The 20351-nt window shown below is 51.7% G+C and overlaps 1 protein-coding gene across 4 annotated transcripts in view; it reads right to left on the bottom strand.

Annotated features, from left to right (window-relative positions):
* Positions 1 to 1792: 1792 nt before the first annotated feature.
* The window catches only part of LOC142891539 (cyclic AMP receptor 1), a 53182-nt gene continuing 34623 nt past the window's right edge, over positions 1793 to 20351 (bottom strand). For 3 of the 4 annotated variants that reach the window (XM_076031176.1, XM_076031177.1, XM_076031178.1), the window contains 2 exons: positions 10352 to 10499; positions 1793 to 3178 (listed from right to left, as the gene is read on the bottom strand). In XM_076031176.1, the coding sequence (XP_075887291.1) occupies positions 3002 to 3178; positions 10352 to 10499 (325 nt within the window). In that variant the 3' untranslated portion in view covers positions 1793 to 3001. The remainder of the gene's footprint in view (positions 3179 to 10351; positions 10500 to 20351) is intronic. The other variant, XM_076031179.1, reaches the window with a different exon arrangement.

Here is a 20351-nt window from a genome sequence, read left to right as displayed (position 1 = left end):
ATCAAAACCCAGTTAACCAGATTTGAGGACGTGGCAGAGGCCAGCAGGGTCCAACCAATAATTAATATCCATTATTTAAGCTGCGCGGATGGCGAGGACCGCATTAATGCACGCGCACCATTCACTGAAAGAAAAAGAGCAGGGGGGGGGGGGGGGGGAGTGAGGGAGGGTCGGTGTGGGGGGGGAAGGGACTGCAGAGGATTGCATCAACAGTGCAAATGAAATAAACACGCCCAGTCGCTGTTTTTTTTCCCTTATGAAACCGTCTCTGCCGCTCATTTATTTGATGGAGTGAACAGTGGAGTGAAAGCAGGAGGAGGAGGGGTGAGGGGTGAGGGGTTGTTTTTTGGGGTACTCAATTCGCAGCACCCCTGGTATCTCTGATGCACAGCACCAGAGTTTAAAAAGAAAAAAAAAGATGACATTTTTAAAAAAAACAAAAAAAAAAAACAAGCTCAAGGTTTATACCGGGGGGGTCAAGGTTTCGCCTCATTAGCGGAATTCATCAGGCGGCTGGCGGCTGGCAGCCAGCGTTGACAGTAAGGACACCTCGACGTGAAGGAGGTGGCGGAGGGGGGGGGAAGGGGGAGAAAACCTGAGACGGGCCGAGCGGGTTTCAGTCTGAAGCGACTCTATTATCCTGCCAATCACACCTCGGCTAACATCCCCTCAGCGGCGGCCCACAATGGCCAGGAGACGATGTACCATGAAAGGATTAGATAATGCCGCGTGTCATCTCTTCCGACTGATCTCCAAGGCTCCGGCCCGGTGTGTGAGATTCGGTGGCAGTGAAAAAACAAAGTTGAAAGTTAAATCTCGGCCCTCTGATGTCGCCCCGCCCCCCACCCCCGGTTTTGATCGTGGCGGCTAAAGTGACGAAACCTCGAGCAGGAGCGAAGGGCCTCGGCCCTTTGTAAGTGTAAACGCTTTTGAAATTAGACGTTTACAAGACAAGTCGCTCACCTTTGGTGGCTCCATCGGACTGAAAGACGTATGTGTTGCGTTGCGTTTTAAAGATTGTGTTTGTATTTACACGAGTGTTTGACCTGTCGTGTCCGTCGCAGCTGCTCAGCAGGTTTTATATGTACAGACTAAGGTCCTGTCCACACGGGAACGTTTTTTGGTGGAAACGGTAAAGTATTTAACCGTTACGGCGTTTCGTCCATGTGGCAACGGCGTTTTGGTCCCCGCGAAATGGTATTTTCTGAAAACGGGTCCCAGAGTGGGAAAATCTGACGCCGCGCCGTTTCGCCGTTGTCACATCGTTGCCGTCTGGACAGTGAAAACGGCTTTTCCTTGTAAAACGATGACGTCATCGCAGCGTCACTGTCATGTGACCGGAAAAAAAATAAGGCATGCAATTCGGCAGCAGCGGCACAAAAAACAACGATAGCGGCGAGCGGAGTTGCCTTTGTATCGCGGGCGCTTCACGATTTGTTGGCAATTTTACTACAAAATCTCAGACTCACTTTTTTTCCCGCTACTCGCGATTTTTGTTTTCCGTGTGTTCAGTGTGTAGCGGAAATGCCCTCTTTCTAAGTCTTGGGTCCGGTGGCTGTGTCAGCGTCTGTTAACAGCGCCACGTTTCGGTGTGGCATACGCATTACATCGTTTTCACCCACTGTTCCGTTTCCATCTGTCAGCGTGTGGACGCGTTTTTTTTCGGCCCCGGGAAAGAAAAAACGTTCCCGTGTGGACAGGGCCTAAATCTTAAGCTTGTGTGTGTGTGGAGGGGGCTTGGGGTGGGGGTGCAGGTTTGCAGCAAGAGAAGTGAGTGTTCTATACATTTCAGTCAAAGGCACGTGAAAAAATATTTAGTGGACATTTTGTATATGCAAAAAAAACAGCAGTACATCGAGTCGTTATAAATACAATACAACAAAGTTTAACATTCGAGGATAATAATAAAAAAAAATCTTAAAAGGGATTTCTCGGGATGAGAACATGTGCGGACGCTGCAACAACATGAAAAATGTCACATGCAAAAAAAAAAAAAAATGGAGAAAAAAAACGACAAAAGAAAAGGAAATGGAGGAAAGAATAAAAACTGACTGACCCTCATCGTCTTCCCTCAGACTGTGTATCCCAACCTTCCCAGAACACTGTGTGGTAGCCAGCTCGCTTTTTTTTTTTTTTTAAATATATATTTTGTTTTTTCATAGCACGGACGTCCCCGCCTTCCGCATTTTCTGCACAAGGTGCTTATTTTTTTATTTTTTTATTTATTCATTATTAAATATATATTTATTTATTTAAGGCCTGCTTCTCCCCTCAGCCTCCCCTGCTGGGAAGTGAAAAGGTAATTGCCGCGAATGCTAAACTAACAGCTTGTTATGATTGCTTTTCAGCAGTCTCTTATGTTTCGCCTTCCTTTCATTAATATGGCGCGCCCGCCGCACGCACGCAGGCACACACACACACACACACACACACACACACACACACGCGCGCAGGGTAAAAAAAAAAAAAAAAAAATGCTGCAGAGCGCAGGAACGGGGACGGCCGACGCGCAGAGAGGGAAATCATTTTAGAGCCTCTGGGATGCGGCAGATGCCTTTAACATTAGGAGGATCTTTAGAGCTGCCACCTTTTTTCTCTCTTTTTTTTCACGCTGCTCTCTGATGGTGCTGTTGCAGGGAGCGTTAGCTCTGCCGTGCGTGTGTCGCGCGTGTGTGTGCGCGACAGAGAGAGAGACAGAGGGAGAGAGAGAGACAGAGAGAGAGAGAGAGAGAGAGACTTTAGGATATTAAATAGTAAAGGATGGGGATTAATAATGGAACCTGACAGCTCATCTCCGGCTTCTATCTGCCTGACTGTCCCCCCAATCTTCCCTTTCATTCCCTCCCTACCTCTCGTTCCTCCTTCTCAGTTCCTAATTCGCTTGCGTCGTTCCCTGGCTGTGACCCTCGTTCATCCTCCTCCTCCACCTCCTCTTCCTCTTGCTCTGCCTCTCCTCGGGGCTCCGCCGCTCTTCCACCTCCGCCTGCGTGCCGGGGCTCCCTCAGGGCCCGCGGTCCTTCAGGGTCATGTGGGGAGAGTAGAAGAGCACGTTGGCGTCGTCGTCGTCCTCCTCGTCGTCGTCGCTGAGGTCGGCGAGGTCGGCCTGAGTGTAGCGCACCGCCCCGGGATGGTACTCTCCGATACGAGTCCTGTCACACAGCCGCGACTGCAGAGCCAGCTAAAACAAGCACGAGCACAAAGGAGAGAGAAAGAAAAAAAACACAGACGCAAAAGGTTAAATATAACCTGGCTGCATTTCTAATTCTGCTTCCGCTCTGTCCCGACTAAAGCAGGGGTGTCAAACTCAAACACAGTGGGGTCAAAATTTCAAACTTGTTTATGTTTATGGACCCAACACTGAATATGGACCAATCAAAGTTCAATACTATACAATAAATAACTTCATGTTGCAAACATGCAAAATTGAATTAAAAAAAAAAAAAAAAAAAAAAAACTCATCAAAATAAATAAAATATAACTAAAAATCGTATGGCTCTTTTTTTATTTGCAGCCTTCCGATTTAAATTTTAACAGTAACCGTTTTTTTCCCACGGGGTAATAATACATTTCAAAGATAAAATAACAATAAACCAATTCAGTAGTAATAAAAAACAATGTTCTTCAATCAAAGTCCTGTCCTGATTGACACACCAGAATACCAGCAGAGCATTCTGGGATTTGTAGTTCAAGTGCTGTATAATAGCAGCAGGTCAGCTTTGGCAGTGATTTTGTATTGGCCTCGTGGGCCAAATATAACAACGCTGCGTGCCAAATTTGGTCCGCGGGCCACGGATTGACACCTATGGACTAAAGCACCCCCCCTTCCCGGACCTTCCCTCCTGCTGAGATGATAAATGTTAAACTAATTTAACTCCTCCTTCAGGCCAAGCGCAGGAAGCCAGACAGGATGCCAAATCGTTGCGGATTGACCCTTTAGATAACATCCGCCTCGCAGCGGCTGAAGGCCCGGGGAGATACGGCGGAGGCGACCCGGAGAACCTTCAGAGACCTTTCAGCCATCCAGTCAACCCATCAAAAGCCCCCACAGTTCACATTCGCTCCAGTACTGGTTCTTCACGGGGGTTAAAAATGACTGCAGACATTCTTTGCATCGCTTTGAATAAATAATAAATGAAACGCTGGATTTTTCCCCCCCCCGAAAAAAAAAAAAAAAAAATTACATAAGCTCAGCAGAAACAGAGCCACCCTAGTTAAAAACTTCCCAAACTCCTTTGCCCGTCTTGTTTTCTGTCTTCATTCTTGAGACGGATGTTTTTCATTTCACCTGTCAGCTGCCGCAAATTGTACCGCGTACGTCCATCCGTCACCCCTCGCTCTGCGCTGAGAGCGCATGGCTCTGGAAACCAGCCCTTTATGATGTCACGGGACGTCTGGCCGATACCTCTGTCACCCTCTGAGGCTGAGACCACCTTTGTTTGTGTGCCATTCAGCATCAGCGTCGCTTGGGATAATTAATAGATCCTTCTAAGTCCTCCCAGCGGTACGTAGGGAGCCAGACAGGAAGAGCATCACAGAAGAAAATCCCGCGCGCAAGACAAAAAAACAACGACGGCGACAACAGAGACGAGACTGATCTTTTTATTTTTTTTTTCCTCCCCCCCCTTTCGGGACACATCATAATAGCCAGACATAAAAGGAGGAGCAGGACGGAGGTGGGGACGTGAAAAAAAAAAAAGAAGCGAGTGGCGGAGGAAGCAGGAAGAGCAGCCAGCTGGAGCAGCTTAAGCGGCGGTGCCCCTCTTTGAAGTTTGCCTTTGGGTGGAGAGAAAGGAATCAGCTGAGCCGCCGCTCGCTCGGCGCAGCTGCCTTTGATCAGCTGACGATGGAGCCCGGAGCGAGAGTCGCCCCGCGGCCCCGACGGATCTCGGCGCTCCATGCCCCCCGCCACCAACCCCCCCCCCCCCCCCAACCCACCCCGTCCCTCTCGCTAAGGACGTGTCAATCACTCAACGTGGGCGTCGTAATCACAGCGGTTAAGATGATCATTAAAAATGGAAGAAAAGAAAAAGTGATGATTCAGCGCGAGGACCGCTGCCCGCCTGCCCGCCTGGTTGAGATAACAATTACATGCCATAATCAAATCAGCGCCTCACGCTCATTTGGTCATCTGACAAGACGAGGGAGAAAAAAAAATATCACGTAAGCGAGACAAATAGACAAATCTTTTCTCAGTTTTTTTTTTTTTTTTTTTTTTTTTTTAAACAGAACCGCAGAGAGGAAGAGCCGCGTTACGCCCAACCAGCCGAGGTTGAATGAGTTTTACCACGCTACAATTTTAATGCAACACAAAAAAAAACAGATTTTTTTTTTCTCGGTTGAGATGCTGAGATGGGGGAAAAAACTACGGCCGGAGAGGAGATTTCGAATTTCGCCAGCGAGTGAGCGAGCAAGAGCGGCGGAGAGGTGAGAGGTGAGCGCACCGCAGGGCGGCGGGCGGTGCAGCGGCACGGCTAGAATGCAGATCAATATCACGGGGAGAGAGAGAGAGAGATAGAAGGGTGAGGCGAACACGCAGGTGGAGGTGGGGGAGGGAGAAGCTGCACAATGGTGGGGGGTGGGGGGTGGGCGCAGCGGCGGAAATAATGCGGGAGAGATAAATTCCGCCGCGACAAGGCGCGCAGGCGAGCGGCGGGGGGAGGCGGTGGTGGGGTTGGGGAGAGGGCTGGGGGGAGGGGGGGATCAGGCGCTCAAACAGCGAAGAGACGCAGATAAGCCGAGGGAGGCCGGGCGTGACGAGCCCAAAGGCCCCTTCACGCCGGAGAGCAAGGCGACGGGAGAGAGAGAGAGAGAGAGAGAGAGAGAGACGCCTTTTGTTTGCTCAACCTGAGCCGCCGCGCACGAGGCCCGTGGTGACGCTCTGGCAGGCTGGCAGGCAGGCAAGGCAGGCAGCAGGCAGCGTGGTTCCAGGAAGCAGAGCTGGTTGTTCTGTAATTAAAAAAAAAAGGGAAAAAAAGAAAAAAAAAGAGGGGGGGATGGAAAAAGGAGGGGGGGATTAGGAAGGGAGGCGGAAGGGAGAAGGAGGAGGAAGGGAGGAGGAGGGAGGGAGGAGAAGGAAAGGAGGAGGAAGAATAGGAATAGAAAGAGAGGAGGACGGAGGGAGAAGAAGGAGGAGGAGGAGGAGGAGGAGGAGGGGTGATGAGCAAGCCGTCACTCTGGAGTGTGGTGCGACGCCTTTACACAGGCGATTAGCGGCGGCGCTCAAATGCTGTCCGTCGTCGCTTCCTCCGGGAAATTCGGCAGAGTCGCGGCGGCAGCTGGAGGCCGAGCCGAGCCGAGCCGAGCCAAGCCGAGCCGCGGGTGAAAACAAAGTGGTGCTCAGCGCAGCGATCGCGCCGAATGGGCCCGAGACAAACAATTAGTGGAACTCGTTAAACTGGGGGGGGGGGGGGGGGAGGAGTAAAGGCGAGGGAGAAACTCAGCGTTTCCACGGCAGCGGTCGGACTAGACGAGGGTGCAATGATTTTTTTTTTTTCCCTCCCATCCAGCAAATGTCAAACAAAGACGCACCCCCCCCCCCCCCCCCCCACCACCAAAACAATTTGAAAAAATGTGAAAAAAATGAAATGAAGCAGCGGTCTCGTTGGTGCAGCGTGGTAGTTAAAGTGCCCGCCGTCGCTAAACACTGCTGTGGGAGACGCTCGGCTCGCCTCCCAAAACAATGATGATCATTTATCGCGGTGGATTCCATCCTCCGCTACGCTGGCAACCTCCTTTTATGTCTTTACAAGAGGTTCAAAATAAAAAAACAAAAAAAATAAAAATCGTCTCTTCCGCTCGGAGCTTGGAGCTCTGGACCTAACACGCCCAAGCACCCCCCCTCCCCGCCCCTCCTCCCTTCCTTTTATTTTCCCCACAAACGGCGATTAGGAACTTTTATTTTCCCCCCGCCGGCTTCGCAGAAGTGGCAGGACTACCGGCCACCCCGTCACACCCGGGCGGCTTTATACGTCCAACGCCGAGACACACACAGGCTGTGTGAAGAAGCGCCGAAGGGGAGAAGAGAGAGAAAAACTGAAGACATTGAGAAAAAGTGAGAGTGAAAAAAAAGACAAAAACAAAAGGCGCTCGAGACAGAAACTCAATGACTCCAATCGGCCACTATTTTGAGGCTCTTGCTTGAGTGCAAAAAAAAAAACAAAACAAAAAAACCCGAACCACTGACTCATTTCTGTATTCTGCAGAAACACCGTTCGGAACATACATGTAACTCGTCTCGCGGAGGGCCGCGGTCGGGCCGAGGGGAGCACTGAGGAAAGTGTGGGGGAGTATGAAAAGACAAAGTTAACTGCAGCTATTTAGGAAACATCTTACGACTATGAACAATAAAGTTTTTTCTTCCCTCAGCTGCCGGTGGCCACGTCTCGTTTGTTGTTTTTCTTTTCCCAAATGCACCTTCTGCACAGTTTGCGAGCTATGTAGGAAGAAGTCAGAAGTCTTCACCGCTTTTAATCCAACCACGAGGCTCTCCGCCTTTACTGATTCCTCCGACCTCGTGGAGCCGCTTGGCAACCGAAGCAAATCTATTTAAATCGGTGAACTTACAGTAAAGAGAAGAAGGTGCAGCACTTTAGAACACTGCCCCACTTTTCAGAAAGTGTCAGCCCTAACTTGCCCTCTGTGATGTCACAAAGGGGAACGGATACCTCACTCAGGTTGGTGGCGACACGCCCGGTCCCCCTTTTTTTTCCGAGTATGGCAGCAATGCGCTTCCGTAGTAATAAAACAAATTACGGAGTGAGTGCTTTCTTGTATTTGTACACAGAATATAGAGCTAGGTTCGACTAGATTTCTAGAACCACAAAAGTTCCTTTTCAATCAACTCGAGTTGATGCGCTTCCGTCATCGTTGCGCATTGACGTGAAAATTATCGCAAAATAACGTGATAGTTACACGTTTTTACGCAATAATTTTCACATTGTAACGTTAAACTTTCACGAAATAACGTGAAAATTATCCCAAAATAACGATCATTTTCATGTTACTTCGTGATAGTAAAAACTGAATAGTTTCACATTAGAATGTGATGCTGAGCCCCGTTTTTTTTCTAGGGTGACAGTAATGCGCTTTCGTAGAATGGCGAGAGGCCCCCCCCGCAAAAAATTTCATAAATACAAAAAAACTACAGTGACTATTGTAATAATAAAAAAAAAAAAGTCATGTAATCATTTCAGGTATCTACTTATTGCCCTCCCCCCTTATGCCAGCCATGAGCTCACCATGCACCCCCCCTCCCTGCCCCCCAAGGAAGTATTTCTGGCTCCGCCACCGCTGCTAACGCTACTAGCGCTACTTTCCCCCGGCAGCAGACCGTGACAGTCCCGCAAATCCATCTCTTTTTTTTTTTAACACACGCCAAGGAAACGTAGGCGCTCGGCGTGCGGGCAGACAGACGGCGGGGGAGGGGAGGGAGAGGAGGGAGCAGGAATGGAGCCGGCGGGTGAGAGAGAGAGACGAGGCAGAGTTCGGAGGGTGGTAGCGGCGGTGGAGGCACGTCTGCCGAGGAGGGAGGCGCGGCGCGGGGGACGCGAGGAGGAGGGAATGTTTTGACGCCTCCTTCCTCTTCCTCCTCCTCCCTCCCTCCCTCCCACCCTCGCTCCTTCTCCGCCGATCTCGCACCTGATGTGCGGGGGCTGCCGGGACTCGCACGCCAAAGATGAATAACAAGCGGCTCTTAGTCACGACAGAGCATGAACACACACGCCGCCTGTCTCTCCTTCTCTCCGTCTCGCCGCCGCTCACTTCCTACCCCGACGCGCTCCGGCGGCGGTGGCAGCGGCTCCTTCTTTTGTGATTTACGAACACATCCAGATTCCAATTCTCCAGTCAACCATCTCTCTCTCTCTCTCTCTCTCTCTCTCTCTCTCTCTCTCTCTCTCTCTCTCTCTCTTCTCTCTCTCTCTCTCTCTCTCTCTCTCTCGGCAAAGTGAAACATTGACATTTGGGTTGAAGGTCACGCCGCACATTCCGCTCCTCCACGTTGCACTCGTGACCCGTTATCAGCCCGGCCGGCGATACGGCGAGGTTGACAAAATGCGCCTCTGTGTGCCTGAGCGAGTTTGTTTGCCCCCCTCCCCCCATCACGACCCCCCCACCTCCCCTACCCCCACCGCCCCTTTTAGCAGTTCAATATCGGCTCCGGGTCGTACAGCATCTGCAGGGACGCTGTCAGCGTTCATATACTAAGATAAATCTGTCCGGAACCGCATCGATTGTGGCGTTTACTGAAATGCAACCAATGTGGTTTGGCGGTTCGAACATACAAGCGCCATTCTCGTGATTGCTGAAAAAGCCAAGAATTGGTCCGAATTAAATTTAGGAAATTGTGAAATTGAAATTGAAAATCTCTACAATAGTTTCTGATCTTTTTCCAGAGATGCACGCAGAGAATCGGAGATACGCATCCTTACATTTCCAACACCAGATTTAAACCTGACTGAACTTAGATTAGACAACAAGAAAAGATCGTATTAGCTTAGAAGTCGAATCTCCCAACAAGGCAAAAAGCCGAATGATCGCATTACAAAGGTTGGCAGGCAAAAAGAAAAAGAAAATTCTCATTGCCTGAAGGAATGTCCAATTTCAGTTGGATTGTTGACGGTCAGTGGTGTTAAAACCAGGTAGCAAACATCGACAAATCAATTCAATTTTTCTTCTAGGCGCAAACACCCTCTGCTTTGAGTCTAATTGGTTGCCTGTTGCACCAATGGGAAGCCTTGTGCCGTGACCGACTGGCTCAACTCATTGTTTGGCCAATCATCTCCCAGGTTTACTTGAGTGCCCTTCCCCCTTTCTAGCTATGTGAACCAAACACATTATGTTTGTGTCTGTGTGTCAAAATGAGACTTTGTCATGCTTAAAGGTTTTCCTAAGACAAGAGACTTTTCAAATGGGGCGACATCTGACTGTGATTGTGGCTGGTGATTGGCTTTCCCCTTAGTAAACCATTCATCCATTTTCAATACCCGCTTCTTCCTGCACTCAGGGTTGAGGGGGGTCTGCTGGAGCCTATCCCAGCTGTCATAAGGCGAACTTTAGTAAACCATGAGGCTGGAAATCTTCAGCTTATTTCACAAGAACCTACTGATAAGCGTTACCAGACGATTCTGCCTTGGTTGCACCACCACATTAAACACGGAACTGGGCCGACATTTTGATTCATGGCCAACTACATGCAAAGAAACCAAACCCCCAAAAAACAAAAACCTAACGACTTCCCAATGGGCCCCAGCTGCACTTGATCTTGCGGAAGGTCGAAAATGTTCGTCCGACGTGATGTCAGGACCCGCATGTGCTTCAAAACAGACTACAAAAAGGTGCGAGACGGCCGTACCTGCATGCCGGAGGGACTCAGCACACTCCGCCAGTCCCCGTCCAGGCTGAACACAAAGGCATTGGCCAAGCCGTGCAGCGGCGCCGTCAGGACGTGCAGCAGGGTCAGGGTGAAGGAGGGATCCTGAGGGTAGAAGGCATTATGGAGCCTGCCGGCAGAAAAAGGTGGGGAGGAGACACAGGGGAAGGGGGGAGACGTCGAGTTCATTTATTTGAGAAAAAAAAGGAGAGAAAAAAGCTTTAAAGAGGCAAAAAAAAAAAAAAAAAGAAGCTTCAGGGATGAGCAACCGAGGGAAGGGTTCAAAGGAGTCAAGAGACGACGACGGGGAAGAAAGAGGGAGTTTGGGGTGGGGGAGGGGGGTTTGATCGACGGAGCGACACGGCGAGGGCGAGAGCGAGGGAGAGGACAAGTGAGTGACAGGGTGAGGGACAGGGTGAGAAGGAGAGGTAATGAGAGCGGAGCGGGGGAGGGCTGGGGTAGGGGTGGTGGGGGGAGACTGGGGGAGGTAGGAGGGGAGGGAAGAGGGGAGGGCGGGCTTTATATCAGCGTTTAAGAGGCCATTAGGCAGCGCGAGATGGCCGGGCTGACACATTCTTGGCTGCCGCCTCGACGGCACGCAGCACTTTTACAAGGACGGAGGGAGAAGTGCGGCGCTCAATCCCGTCTCCGTCCTCCCGCTGCCCGGCTCCTCCGGAGGAGCCGCGAGCCCCGGCAACACCACCACCTCCTCCTCCTCCTTCCTCCTCCTGCTGCTCCTTGTTCGTCATTCCCCGCACATTTCCAACACGGGACCTCCCCCTCTCCTACGATAAAACCGCCACCACCTTCCTCCCGCACAATCGGTTTCATCTGTCTTGGAGATCTCATTTTCAACTCGACTCCCGAGGCTGAGCGTCGATTCCTTTTCTTTTTCAATTCCCCTGCCCGCACCCTCCACACCTCCCCCTTCCGCCTGCTCGGCCGGGGGGGGGGGGGACCGGGGGCACGGCTCGGAAGGCAACCTGATATTGCGCGGCAGCGGCGGAGGCAAACTAATGGGCGCCTCCTGCGAATGATGCCGCTCGGCCATTAACCCTGGATTAACCCTGTATTAGCAGCGCTCGTCGGGTTAGCCCGCCGCTAATGTCTTTTATTGATCTATTAGCAGGGGAATCAAACCGCACGCGCGGGCTCGTGGCCATTCGCGCAGCGCGCGTGAGTGGATGGGTGGTCCCCAGCTGGGCTGCGCTGGGCCCGGGGTAAGTGGCCACGACGGTTGACCTCGGGGTCGGACGAGTCATTCCCAGAAGACAGGGGATGGGCCATTCGAGGGCAAGAACCATGGTGACAAAACACCTTGGCTCGCTTGAGGCGGATTCACTTACACAATGTCCTCAGTTAGTGAGGTGAAGTAACGACTTTTAAGAGAAAAACAGCAATTGTTGGGAGTTCCCAAGGCTGGACCTCCACATCGGCTAGCAACAGCAAAAGCAAAACTGTATTCTATTGGTCCACCCGGAGGACTAACCAGGACGCCAAGATCCATCCATCCATCCAGCCATCCATAATACCCGCTTCTTCCTGAACTTAGGGTTGTCGGGTTCTGCAGTAGCCTCTCCCAGCTGTCATAGGGGGAAGGCAGGATACACCTTGGACAAGTCACCAGCTCATTGTAGGCTCACATAGAGACAAACCAAGGCAAACAACCACTTGCACTCACATACACACCTACGGACTATTTAGAGTTTCCAATTCACCTCACATTCACGTTTTTGGACTGTGGAAGGAAGCCTCGCAGACACAGGGAGAAACTACCACACAGTAAGGTCGCAGGCCAGGAATCAAACCCGCGACCTTCTTGCTGTGAGGCGAAAGCACTAACTACTGCACCACCTCCAAGACTCCAAGATCAAAAATATTGAAATAGTGCGACATGCCAAGTAAAGAACTTGAAGAGAGAGGAGAACATCAGCATGCAGGGTTCCCCTCAAGAATCTCTACAGTGATTAATGCAATTTCCTTCTTATGTCCCTGGCTTGATGGATGCATGTAGCCGAAACCTTTAGACGACAAATAAGCTCGGGAGTGGATGCGTTCCGAGTACAAATTCCTACTAGGTGCCGGTCTTGTCGAGGGCTTCTGCGAGTGAAAGATGATCTGAGGATGAATTGCTTTTGTCACATTTATCCAGGGCACTGGGCTGTGCGAGGGAAGTGACAAAAACAAAAACATTAAAATTGCAACCGGAAGCAGAGATTTTGAAATGAGAAAACGTGATCATTATTTTGAGGAGGACACAACGGCCCAGGGGTACTAAGTTGACCGTTGGTTTATCGTCATTATGAAACGATGACGGGAAACTCAAGTATGATGAACTAGTAAGCTGCAAAGAACAAATCTATCAAGTTTGCGTTGCCTTAGTCATAACCTTGAAGGACTGTTTCGTGCCTGAGCTGATGGCGCAACCATATGCGCAATTATATAATGGCGGTTGATATTACCTTGTTTTTCTTTCTTCTTCTTTGATCTGATCATGACAGACACCGACATCGGCCTACCACGCTGACACGGCAGCTCATTTTCTATCCACACCCATGCATCCCTTGCACGGGAAAACCAGTCGACTTGATAACTGGTAGTTTGTGGGTGTAGTTTTGAGATTGTTTTAGTTACAACAATGGGGAGGGAAGACACTGCTGTGGTGCTGCTAGCATGCGAGCGCGCAGCGGCCCTAGGAAATCTGTTTTTATTTACCAGTAAATTCAATTTAATGCATATTTTACTTTGCAGCCTTGTGGTTTCCTTCTTTTTCACATGGGTCCAATACATCAAGCGAGTCTTCACACGTATCTACACATTCTGAGTCAACATTATGTCGACAGAATGTGCGAATCACCTGCCGCCGTGGATCTGTTGGGTAACTTGGTCGGCTTCTTATTTTAGGGTAACTGATGTCTTTCCCAGTTTTCTTCCAGACTCTGCTGGCTTCCCGAGCAGCCACGTCCCATTCGGTGGGGAGGGAAGGCTGGATTGTTTGTGAAGTGATTCACAGCAAGGCTCGACGAATTTTGTTTTTTCACTAATTTATAAATCATTTAAAGCACACCGGGTTGCCCTGTGCCTGAAATGTGCTTCATAAATCAAGCCTCCTTTGCCTTTGCCTTGCCGTGACCCAGCTCTCGCCAGTTCTGAAATTTCTTTTGCATTTCCATGATCACATAAATCATGGAACCTTAAGCTGGCCTGGATTTCTGGCCGGTGTTTTTGGAAATTTTGGTCTCACCGCTCATCGCTTTTATGAGTGTTGAACCTGCGGAAAAAAAAAAACTTGTCCACGGTACGTTGACTTTGCCAAATTAGGCAAACGCGTCGTCGTCCTCGTTGTCGCCGTCCTAATCCCGCGGCTCCCTTAAAACGGACTCCACAGGTGAAAAGCACAAGAGATGATTACAGAGATTCATCCACAAATCTGGTCCTAATCCTCCCTTATCCTCTTTTTGCAGCGCGCGGTAATCTGTCTTCATTTACCTCCCAGCCGCCCTCGAAAACGCAGCGGCGGGACGGAAACCACAGGGTGCAGGAGTGGGAGTGTGCGTGTGTGTGTGTGTGTGTGTGTGTGTGTGTGTGTTTGTGTGGGTGGGGGGGGTTCTGGGTGAACTGGGCGTAGGTGCGGGGGTCTGGGTTGTAGGTCAGGTGCGCCGGCGGCGGCAACAACAACACAAAAACAAAAAAAACACGCTGCTGGCGACGTGCGGCTGTGTTTTGAGAAGCGTTTGGGAGCCGCGCCGCCTATTTTCTGGGTTAGCCCGCTGCTCTATCTCCAAGGACCAGACCAGCTGCTGCTCGCATTCATTTCACTTCCCATTAAAGGTGAAATAAATCAGGAGTCCCGGCATAACCTCCTTAGAGACAGGGCGGGCGGGCGGCGCATGGATGACCGCCGCCGCCGCGGACGGATGACCCGGGCGCGGGTGTGTGTGTGTGTGTGTTGGGGAGAAGAAGGGGGGGGGGGGAAACACATGGCTCGACCTAGGTCACGCACCTTAAAGGGCGTCAGGTGGCGGTGAGGGGGTGCGGGGAATGTGTTTGCGAGTGTGTCTGCCTGTGCGTGAGTGCCCGAGTGTGTGCGTGCGTGTGTCTCTGACAGCTCGGCGGCGAGAGTGAGTGGGTCTGTGTGAAGGGGGGCTATTTCTGGCGTCGCATTTTTTTTTTCCCCTCCTCGCTGCCGCAAAGAAATGCGATCGGCGTCCGGGAAACGAGAGCTGGCAGCAAGCAATCATCTGCCTGCCACACACACACACACACACACGCAGGCACGCACACGCAGGCACGCACACACACACACACACACACACACACGCAGGCACGCACACACACGCAGGCACGCACACACACACACACACAGAGCACCTCGCAGCGCCGAGCAACACGCGCCATGGCAACGGAACAGCCGCAATTAGAGGCGAAGAGCCTTTCCCCTCCATCGAGGAAGAGACGGAGAGCGAAATGAAAGGAAGGAAGAATGAGCGAGAGGGAGCGACGGGAAGGGGAGGGGCAGGGCGGCGGGGAGGGCCGGTGCGGCGCGGCTCAGGGAGGGGAGGGAGAGAGCGAGGGGGGGGGGGGAGCGGAGGAGGAAAGATAAAGAGGTGAGAATGCGCGTGAGCGAGTGAGGCTGCGGAGGGGAGAGCGAGGGCCAAGAGCGACGAGAAGGTTGGGGGGGGGGGTGCGGGGAGGGTGGTGATTTGGGGGGCTGGGGGGGTGGTGGTGAGGCTGAATGAAAAAAAAAAAAAAAAAAGGCTAGAAAGCAGAGGAGGCCGAGAGTGAGGAGGAGAAAAATGAGAAGGAGAAAAATTAGGAAGAGGAAAAAGAGGAGAAAGAGGAAGAGTCGGAAGAGGAGCAGGAAAAAGAGGAGGAAGAGGAGGAGATATCCAGGGAGACAGATTGCAAGACACGAGTGAGACAAACAAAAGGGATGACGTGCAAGGGGGGGACTGAGATAAGGTGTGTGTGTGTGTGTGTGTGTGTGTGTGTGTGTGTGTGTGTGTGTTGGGAGAGAGCGGCGGGGTGGAGAAAGGGGGGAGCCGTACGCCGAGCGGAGGTGAGGGGGGGTGGCAGGGGGGTGGGAGGGGGGTGGGCTGTTTCTCCTGTGCGAGCCGGGCTAATGAAAGATGAATGAGGGAGGCGGCGGTGGGAAGGAGAGAGTGTGGCTGCGGGCGATGCCTGACTGAGCTGCTGCTGCGTGTCTGAGTGTGTGCGCTTGTATGTGTGTGTGTGTGCGTGCATCTGAGTGTGTGCGTGTGTGCGCGCGCATCTGAGTGTGAGTGTGTGCGCGTCTGCTCGTGTGTGTGTGTGTGTGTGTGTGTGTGTGGCTGCGCCTTCGTTGAGCGAGTCCGCCGACGGGGAAGATATTTTGTGCGGCGTGTGACTCAGGGGCAAACGTTTCCAAAACACACACACACACACACACACACACACATACACAGAAAGCGGGTGGGTGGAAGGGGGAGGGGGGCAGGTGCGGGGAAGTTAAAAGTCCGAGTGCGCTGCCACCTGTGAGCGAGCTGTCGGGGATTATCGCCGAGCTCCCTCCATTTCGTTCAGACTTTCCGTCTCTCGTGCCGTCAGTCACGCTTTGAACTTCTCTCTCTCTCTCTCTCTCTCTCTCTCTCTCCCTCTCTCTCTCTCTCCTCCCATCTCTCCCTCCGTCTCTGCTCGGCTAATCTATGCCGGTTTCCTGCCAGCGAGGTTTCCGCCGTCACCTTTTACCTCTAATTGTCGGCGCCCCGGCTGCGTCCTCCGAGGTGGGAGGAAGCGTTTCGCAAGAGAGCGACGCGGACGCAGACGAAGTCGTCCCGACCTCGATCACACTTCCTCTCCCCTCCTCCCACTGACTGACTGACTGACTGACTGACTAACTGACTAACTGACTGACTGCCTTGTTTATTTCCAATCCAGATGAATCACATGCCTAATGGTGCCAAAACGAGACTCTCTCTCTCTCTCTCTCTTTCTCTCTCTCTTTCCAAAACAAGTCTCTTTCTCTCTCTCTGCTGCCGAAAGCGAGACGGAACTTTTCTCCCTCGCGCTTTTTTTTTTGGGCCATAACCAGCAGAAAACAGAAAAAACCTTCCACTCCCTGCAAGGCCAGACGGCCAAGGTGTGATTCATAACCCCCTTTTTCCCCCCCGTTCTTTCTCAGCTGTCTCAATGTTTTGCTGCCTCCGAAAAATGGCGAGACTCAATGGAGAAGGTGTATGTGTGTGTGTGTGTGTGTGTGTGTGTGTGGGGGGGGGTCCTTCAGAGATTGGACTGAATGGTTGCGAGCGACGGCGACACGCCGGAAAGGCTGAAGGGATTATTACGCTTAGCGTTCCTCTACAGCGCTCATTATAGTCTCTCCTCCACATGATCTCTTTTTTCTCTGCATCGAACTCGCCGGAGAATGAAAAATGGAAAAACGCACACACACACACACACACACACACACACACACACACACACACACACACACACACACACACACACACACACACACACACACTTGACACATCCAGAACCTTTCCAGGGCTCGATGGGAACTTTTCCAAGGTGGCGCCGCCGAGAGCTCGACCTGCGGTCGGAAAGGTCGTGTTGACTGTTCGCTCGCCGCGTCGTTTGCCGAGCATGACGAGTGGCGGCGGTGGCGGCGAGAAGGGCTCATTGTTGGGCGGTGGCGGCGGTCAGGTGCACCGCGGTCAGAGTGTGGAATTTCACAGCCGAGGCCGCCGTATCCGAACACGCGAGAGTGAGAACCGGGTTTGCGACTGCGCGCTCGCAAAATGAAAACACCTGCGGGAAACGACTTTGGGACGACGGCGCAGACAAAAGAGGCGCAACGCAGACCCTGGGGACCGAGGCGGCCAACATTCAGCAGCCGGGGGAGACGGAGGGGGAGGGGGAGAGAGGGAGAGCGAGAGAGAGAGAGAGGGAAAAAAAAGCCCCAAACAAAGAGACATCCTGTTTCCTGGAACTCAACACCGCTCAAATCTGGAGCAGCCTGGAAACAGCGCACACACGCAAAGGAGGAGAAAAACACAAAACAAAAAGGAAAAAAAAAAGAGAAAAAAACCCCGCAAAATCTGTTCACTGCCCGTCACCGTGCATGTGCACACACACCGCACGCGTATGTGTGTGTGCGTGCATGCGCATAAGTCCAGCGACGCCGCCGGCTGTGGCTTGGAGCTATCGCGAGTTTATCGCCGTGACCGGGACCGTGCGCACCCCCACCCCCCCCACTCCACCCCACCCCACCACCACCAACCCCCCCCACCCCACCCCCCAGGGCGCGTGAGCCTCCGCGAGACGGAGGGGCAGGGAGGGACTGAGGGAGGGAAGGGGGTGAGGAAAGGAGGGAGGGAGGGAGGGAGGGGGAGCAGATGATAGAGTAGGCTTTAGCGATTCCCTGGAGTGTGAGGCAGCGTTTACGGCACTCTCAGAGCAGCCAGAGTGATGAATATTTAAAGACGTGCCTGAAAGAGCGGGCGGGGGCGGGCGGGTGGAGCGGGGTTTGGGTGCGGGGGCGGTGGTGGTGTGCACGGACGTGCGCGAGCGAGTGCGTCCGTTTCGCCCGTGAGCGTGCCGCATGCGGCGGGCCGTGTGCGACCGAGGTTATCTAATATCTGCTTCGGCCCGTCTGGAACGGTGTGGAAGCGGCGTACGGCAGCGTGTACGTGCCCGGGTATCCAAGTATAGTCTGTGGCATTAAAGCTCACGTATAGAAACTTGTAGAATGAACAGGAGCTGCTTGTTCTCCTGAACGCAATAAGTGCGAAGCGTGCCGCTCTGGAACTCGGGAATCTGTTTATTGCAAACGTCTCATTTAGACCATAGGTGTCAAACTCTGGCCCGGGGACCAAATTTGGCCCCCAGTGTAATTATACTTGGCCCGCGGGGCAATACCCAATCACTGCTAGAGCTGGCCCGCCGCTATTATACAGCACATGTACTGCTAATACTACAAATCCCAGAATACTCTGCTGGTATTTCGGGGCGTCAATCAGGACAGGACAGGTTTATTGAAGGATATTATTATTATTATGACTTAATTGATTTATTGCTGTATTTTATTTTTAAGTTCATTATGAGCCTGTGGAGAAAGATGACTTTTGTTGTTAAATCAGAATATAAGAGGCATACAATGTTTATTGACATTTTACTTATTTTGACGAGTCTTTTTAATTTGAAATTTGATTTTGCATGTGTGCAATATTAAGCCATATATTAAGTCATTTATTGTATAATATTAAGCTTGGCTTTCTCCATATTCAGCGTTGTGTCCATATAAAAAGGTTCACTATTATATCTAGAGGAAGAGTTTTTCCAATAAATATCAATATTGACCCACGACTTTGTCCAGGTTTTACATTTTGTCCCCAGTGTGCGTTTGAGTTCAACACCCCTGATTTAAACGCAGCAAATCGCGGGGGCGATATTTAAATCCAGAGCTGTGTCCAACTGTGTGCGTACGTGTGTGTCTATGCGAGGGTCAGTCGGCCGGCCAGCCAGCCAGCCACTGGTCCCCCCGCATGTGTTTGCACTTGCCGGAGGCCTGCGGGCCAGCGAGCTCCCTGTCTGGCTAAATGGGGATGAATAGTGGAGCGCCGGCGCTGCTCAACGGGAGACAAATGGCCCCGGGGCTCTCCGGCTCCGTCTCCGGTTACGCACCCTTCAACCGCCGGAGACTCCGAGGCGCTCACGTGGACGGGTGGGGGAGGGGTCGGAGGGTTGGCGGTGGGGCGGCACGGCCGTATATCCGGGGCAAAACATTATCTAGGCCACACAGGCGACACACGCGCGCGGCTCGGTTATCACGCGGGCCGATCGGAGCGTTCAAAGAGCGGCGGCACCTGACACTGCAGACGGCCATTGATAAAGGGTTTGCTTTTTTCTCTGTGTGTGTGTGTGTGTGTGTGTGTGTGTGTGTGCAAATAGGCAGAGAGATAGCGAGGGGGTAACGGAGGGGTCAGGGACAGAAGTGGGAGCGTTGTAATAAAAAAACAAAAACAAACCCTGAGCGGTCGAAGAGCGTTGAGGAAAAAAAAAACACGGATGCGGAAAAAATTCCAACCCGCTCTGATTGAGTCTCGGGAGAGAAAGAAACCTTGAGGATTTGAAAGGGAAGGCGCTGAAAAGAAAGCACTAATGGAAGCGGCCCGGGCGGCGAGCAGAGGACGGCAAACCGGCGCGTTAAAACGTCGGTGTCAAACTCTGCGAGGCCAATGCAAAATTGGCCGCCGCTCGAGCTGGCCCGCCGCTATTATACAGCACATGTACCGCTAACACTACAAATCCCAGAATGCTCTGCTGGTATATGATTTTTATTTAAATTGTATTTATTTAGATTTTATTTGAGTTTTTTTTTTTTTTCGAAATTTGATTTTGTGTGTGTACTATATGAAGTTATTTATTGTATAGTGTTAGGCTTTGCTTGTTCCATATTCAGGTTGATGCAAAACTTGTTTGGGTCCATATAGAAAGGTTCATTATTATATCTGGGGAAAGATGTTTTTTCAATAAATATCAACATTGGCCTGCGACTTTGTCCAAGTTTTACATTTTGGCCCTACTGTGTGTTTGAGTTTGACACCTCTGCGCTAATGGAAGCGCAGGGGGGGAAAAAAATACCTGCCACGCGAAAAAAAAAAAAAAAAAAAAAAAAAAAAGCGTTAAAAGGTCGAAACGTTCGGCCGGCTGACAAACAGAAGGCCCGCAGTCACCCGCTAACGAGAAGGCGGGAAAAGAAAAAAGAAAAAAAAAAGAAGCAAAAATTGCGGAAACGCGTGCAAATACCGACGGGAGCGGGGGAGGGGGAGGAGGTGGGGGAGGAAAAATAAGGATGAAAGTCGGGGAACAGTGAATCCTGCCGCTGAGCATCTGAGGAGCCGGCGTGTTGGAGCAAACAAAACACACTTTAAACGGTATCAGGGCGAAACGGCGGAGCGGCAGCCTACGCACTCGGGCGAGGGAGAGAGAGAGAGAGAGG

Source organism: Nelusetta ayraudi, unplaced genomic scaffold (assembly GCF_046127955.1).
Source record: "Nelusetta ayraudi isolate G7.1 ecotype Tasmania unplaced genomic scaffold, CSIRO-AGI_Nayr_v1 ptg000031l, whole genome shotgun sequence".
Classification (NCBI taxonomy): Eukaryota; Metazoa; Chordata; class Actinopteri; order Tetraodontiformes; family Monacanthidae; genus Nelusetta; species Nelusetta ayraudi.
Note: the sequence above shows the minus strand (reverse complement) of the source record. Positions and strands in the feature narration are given on the sequence as shown.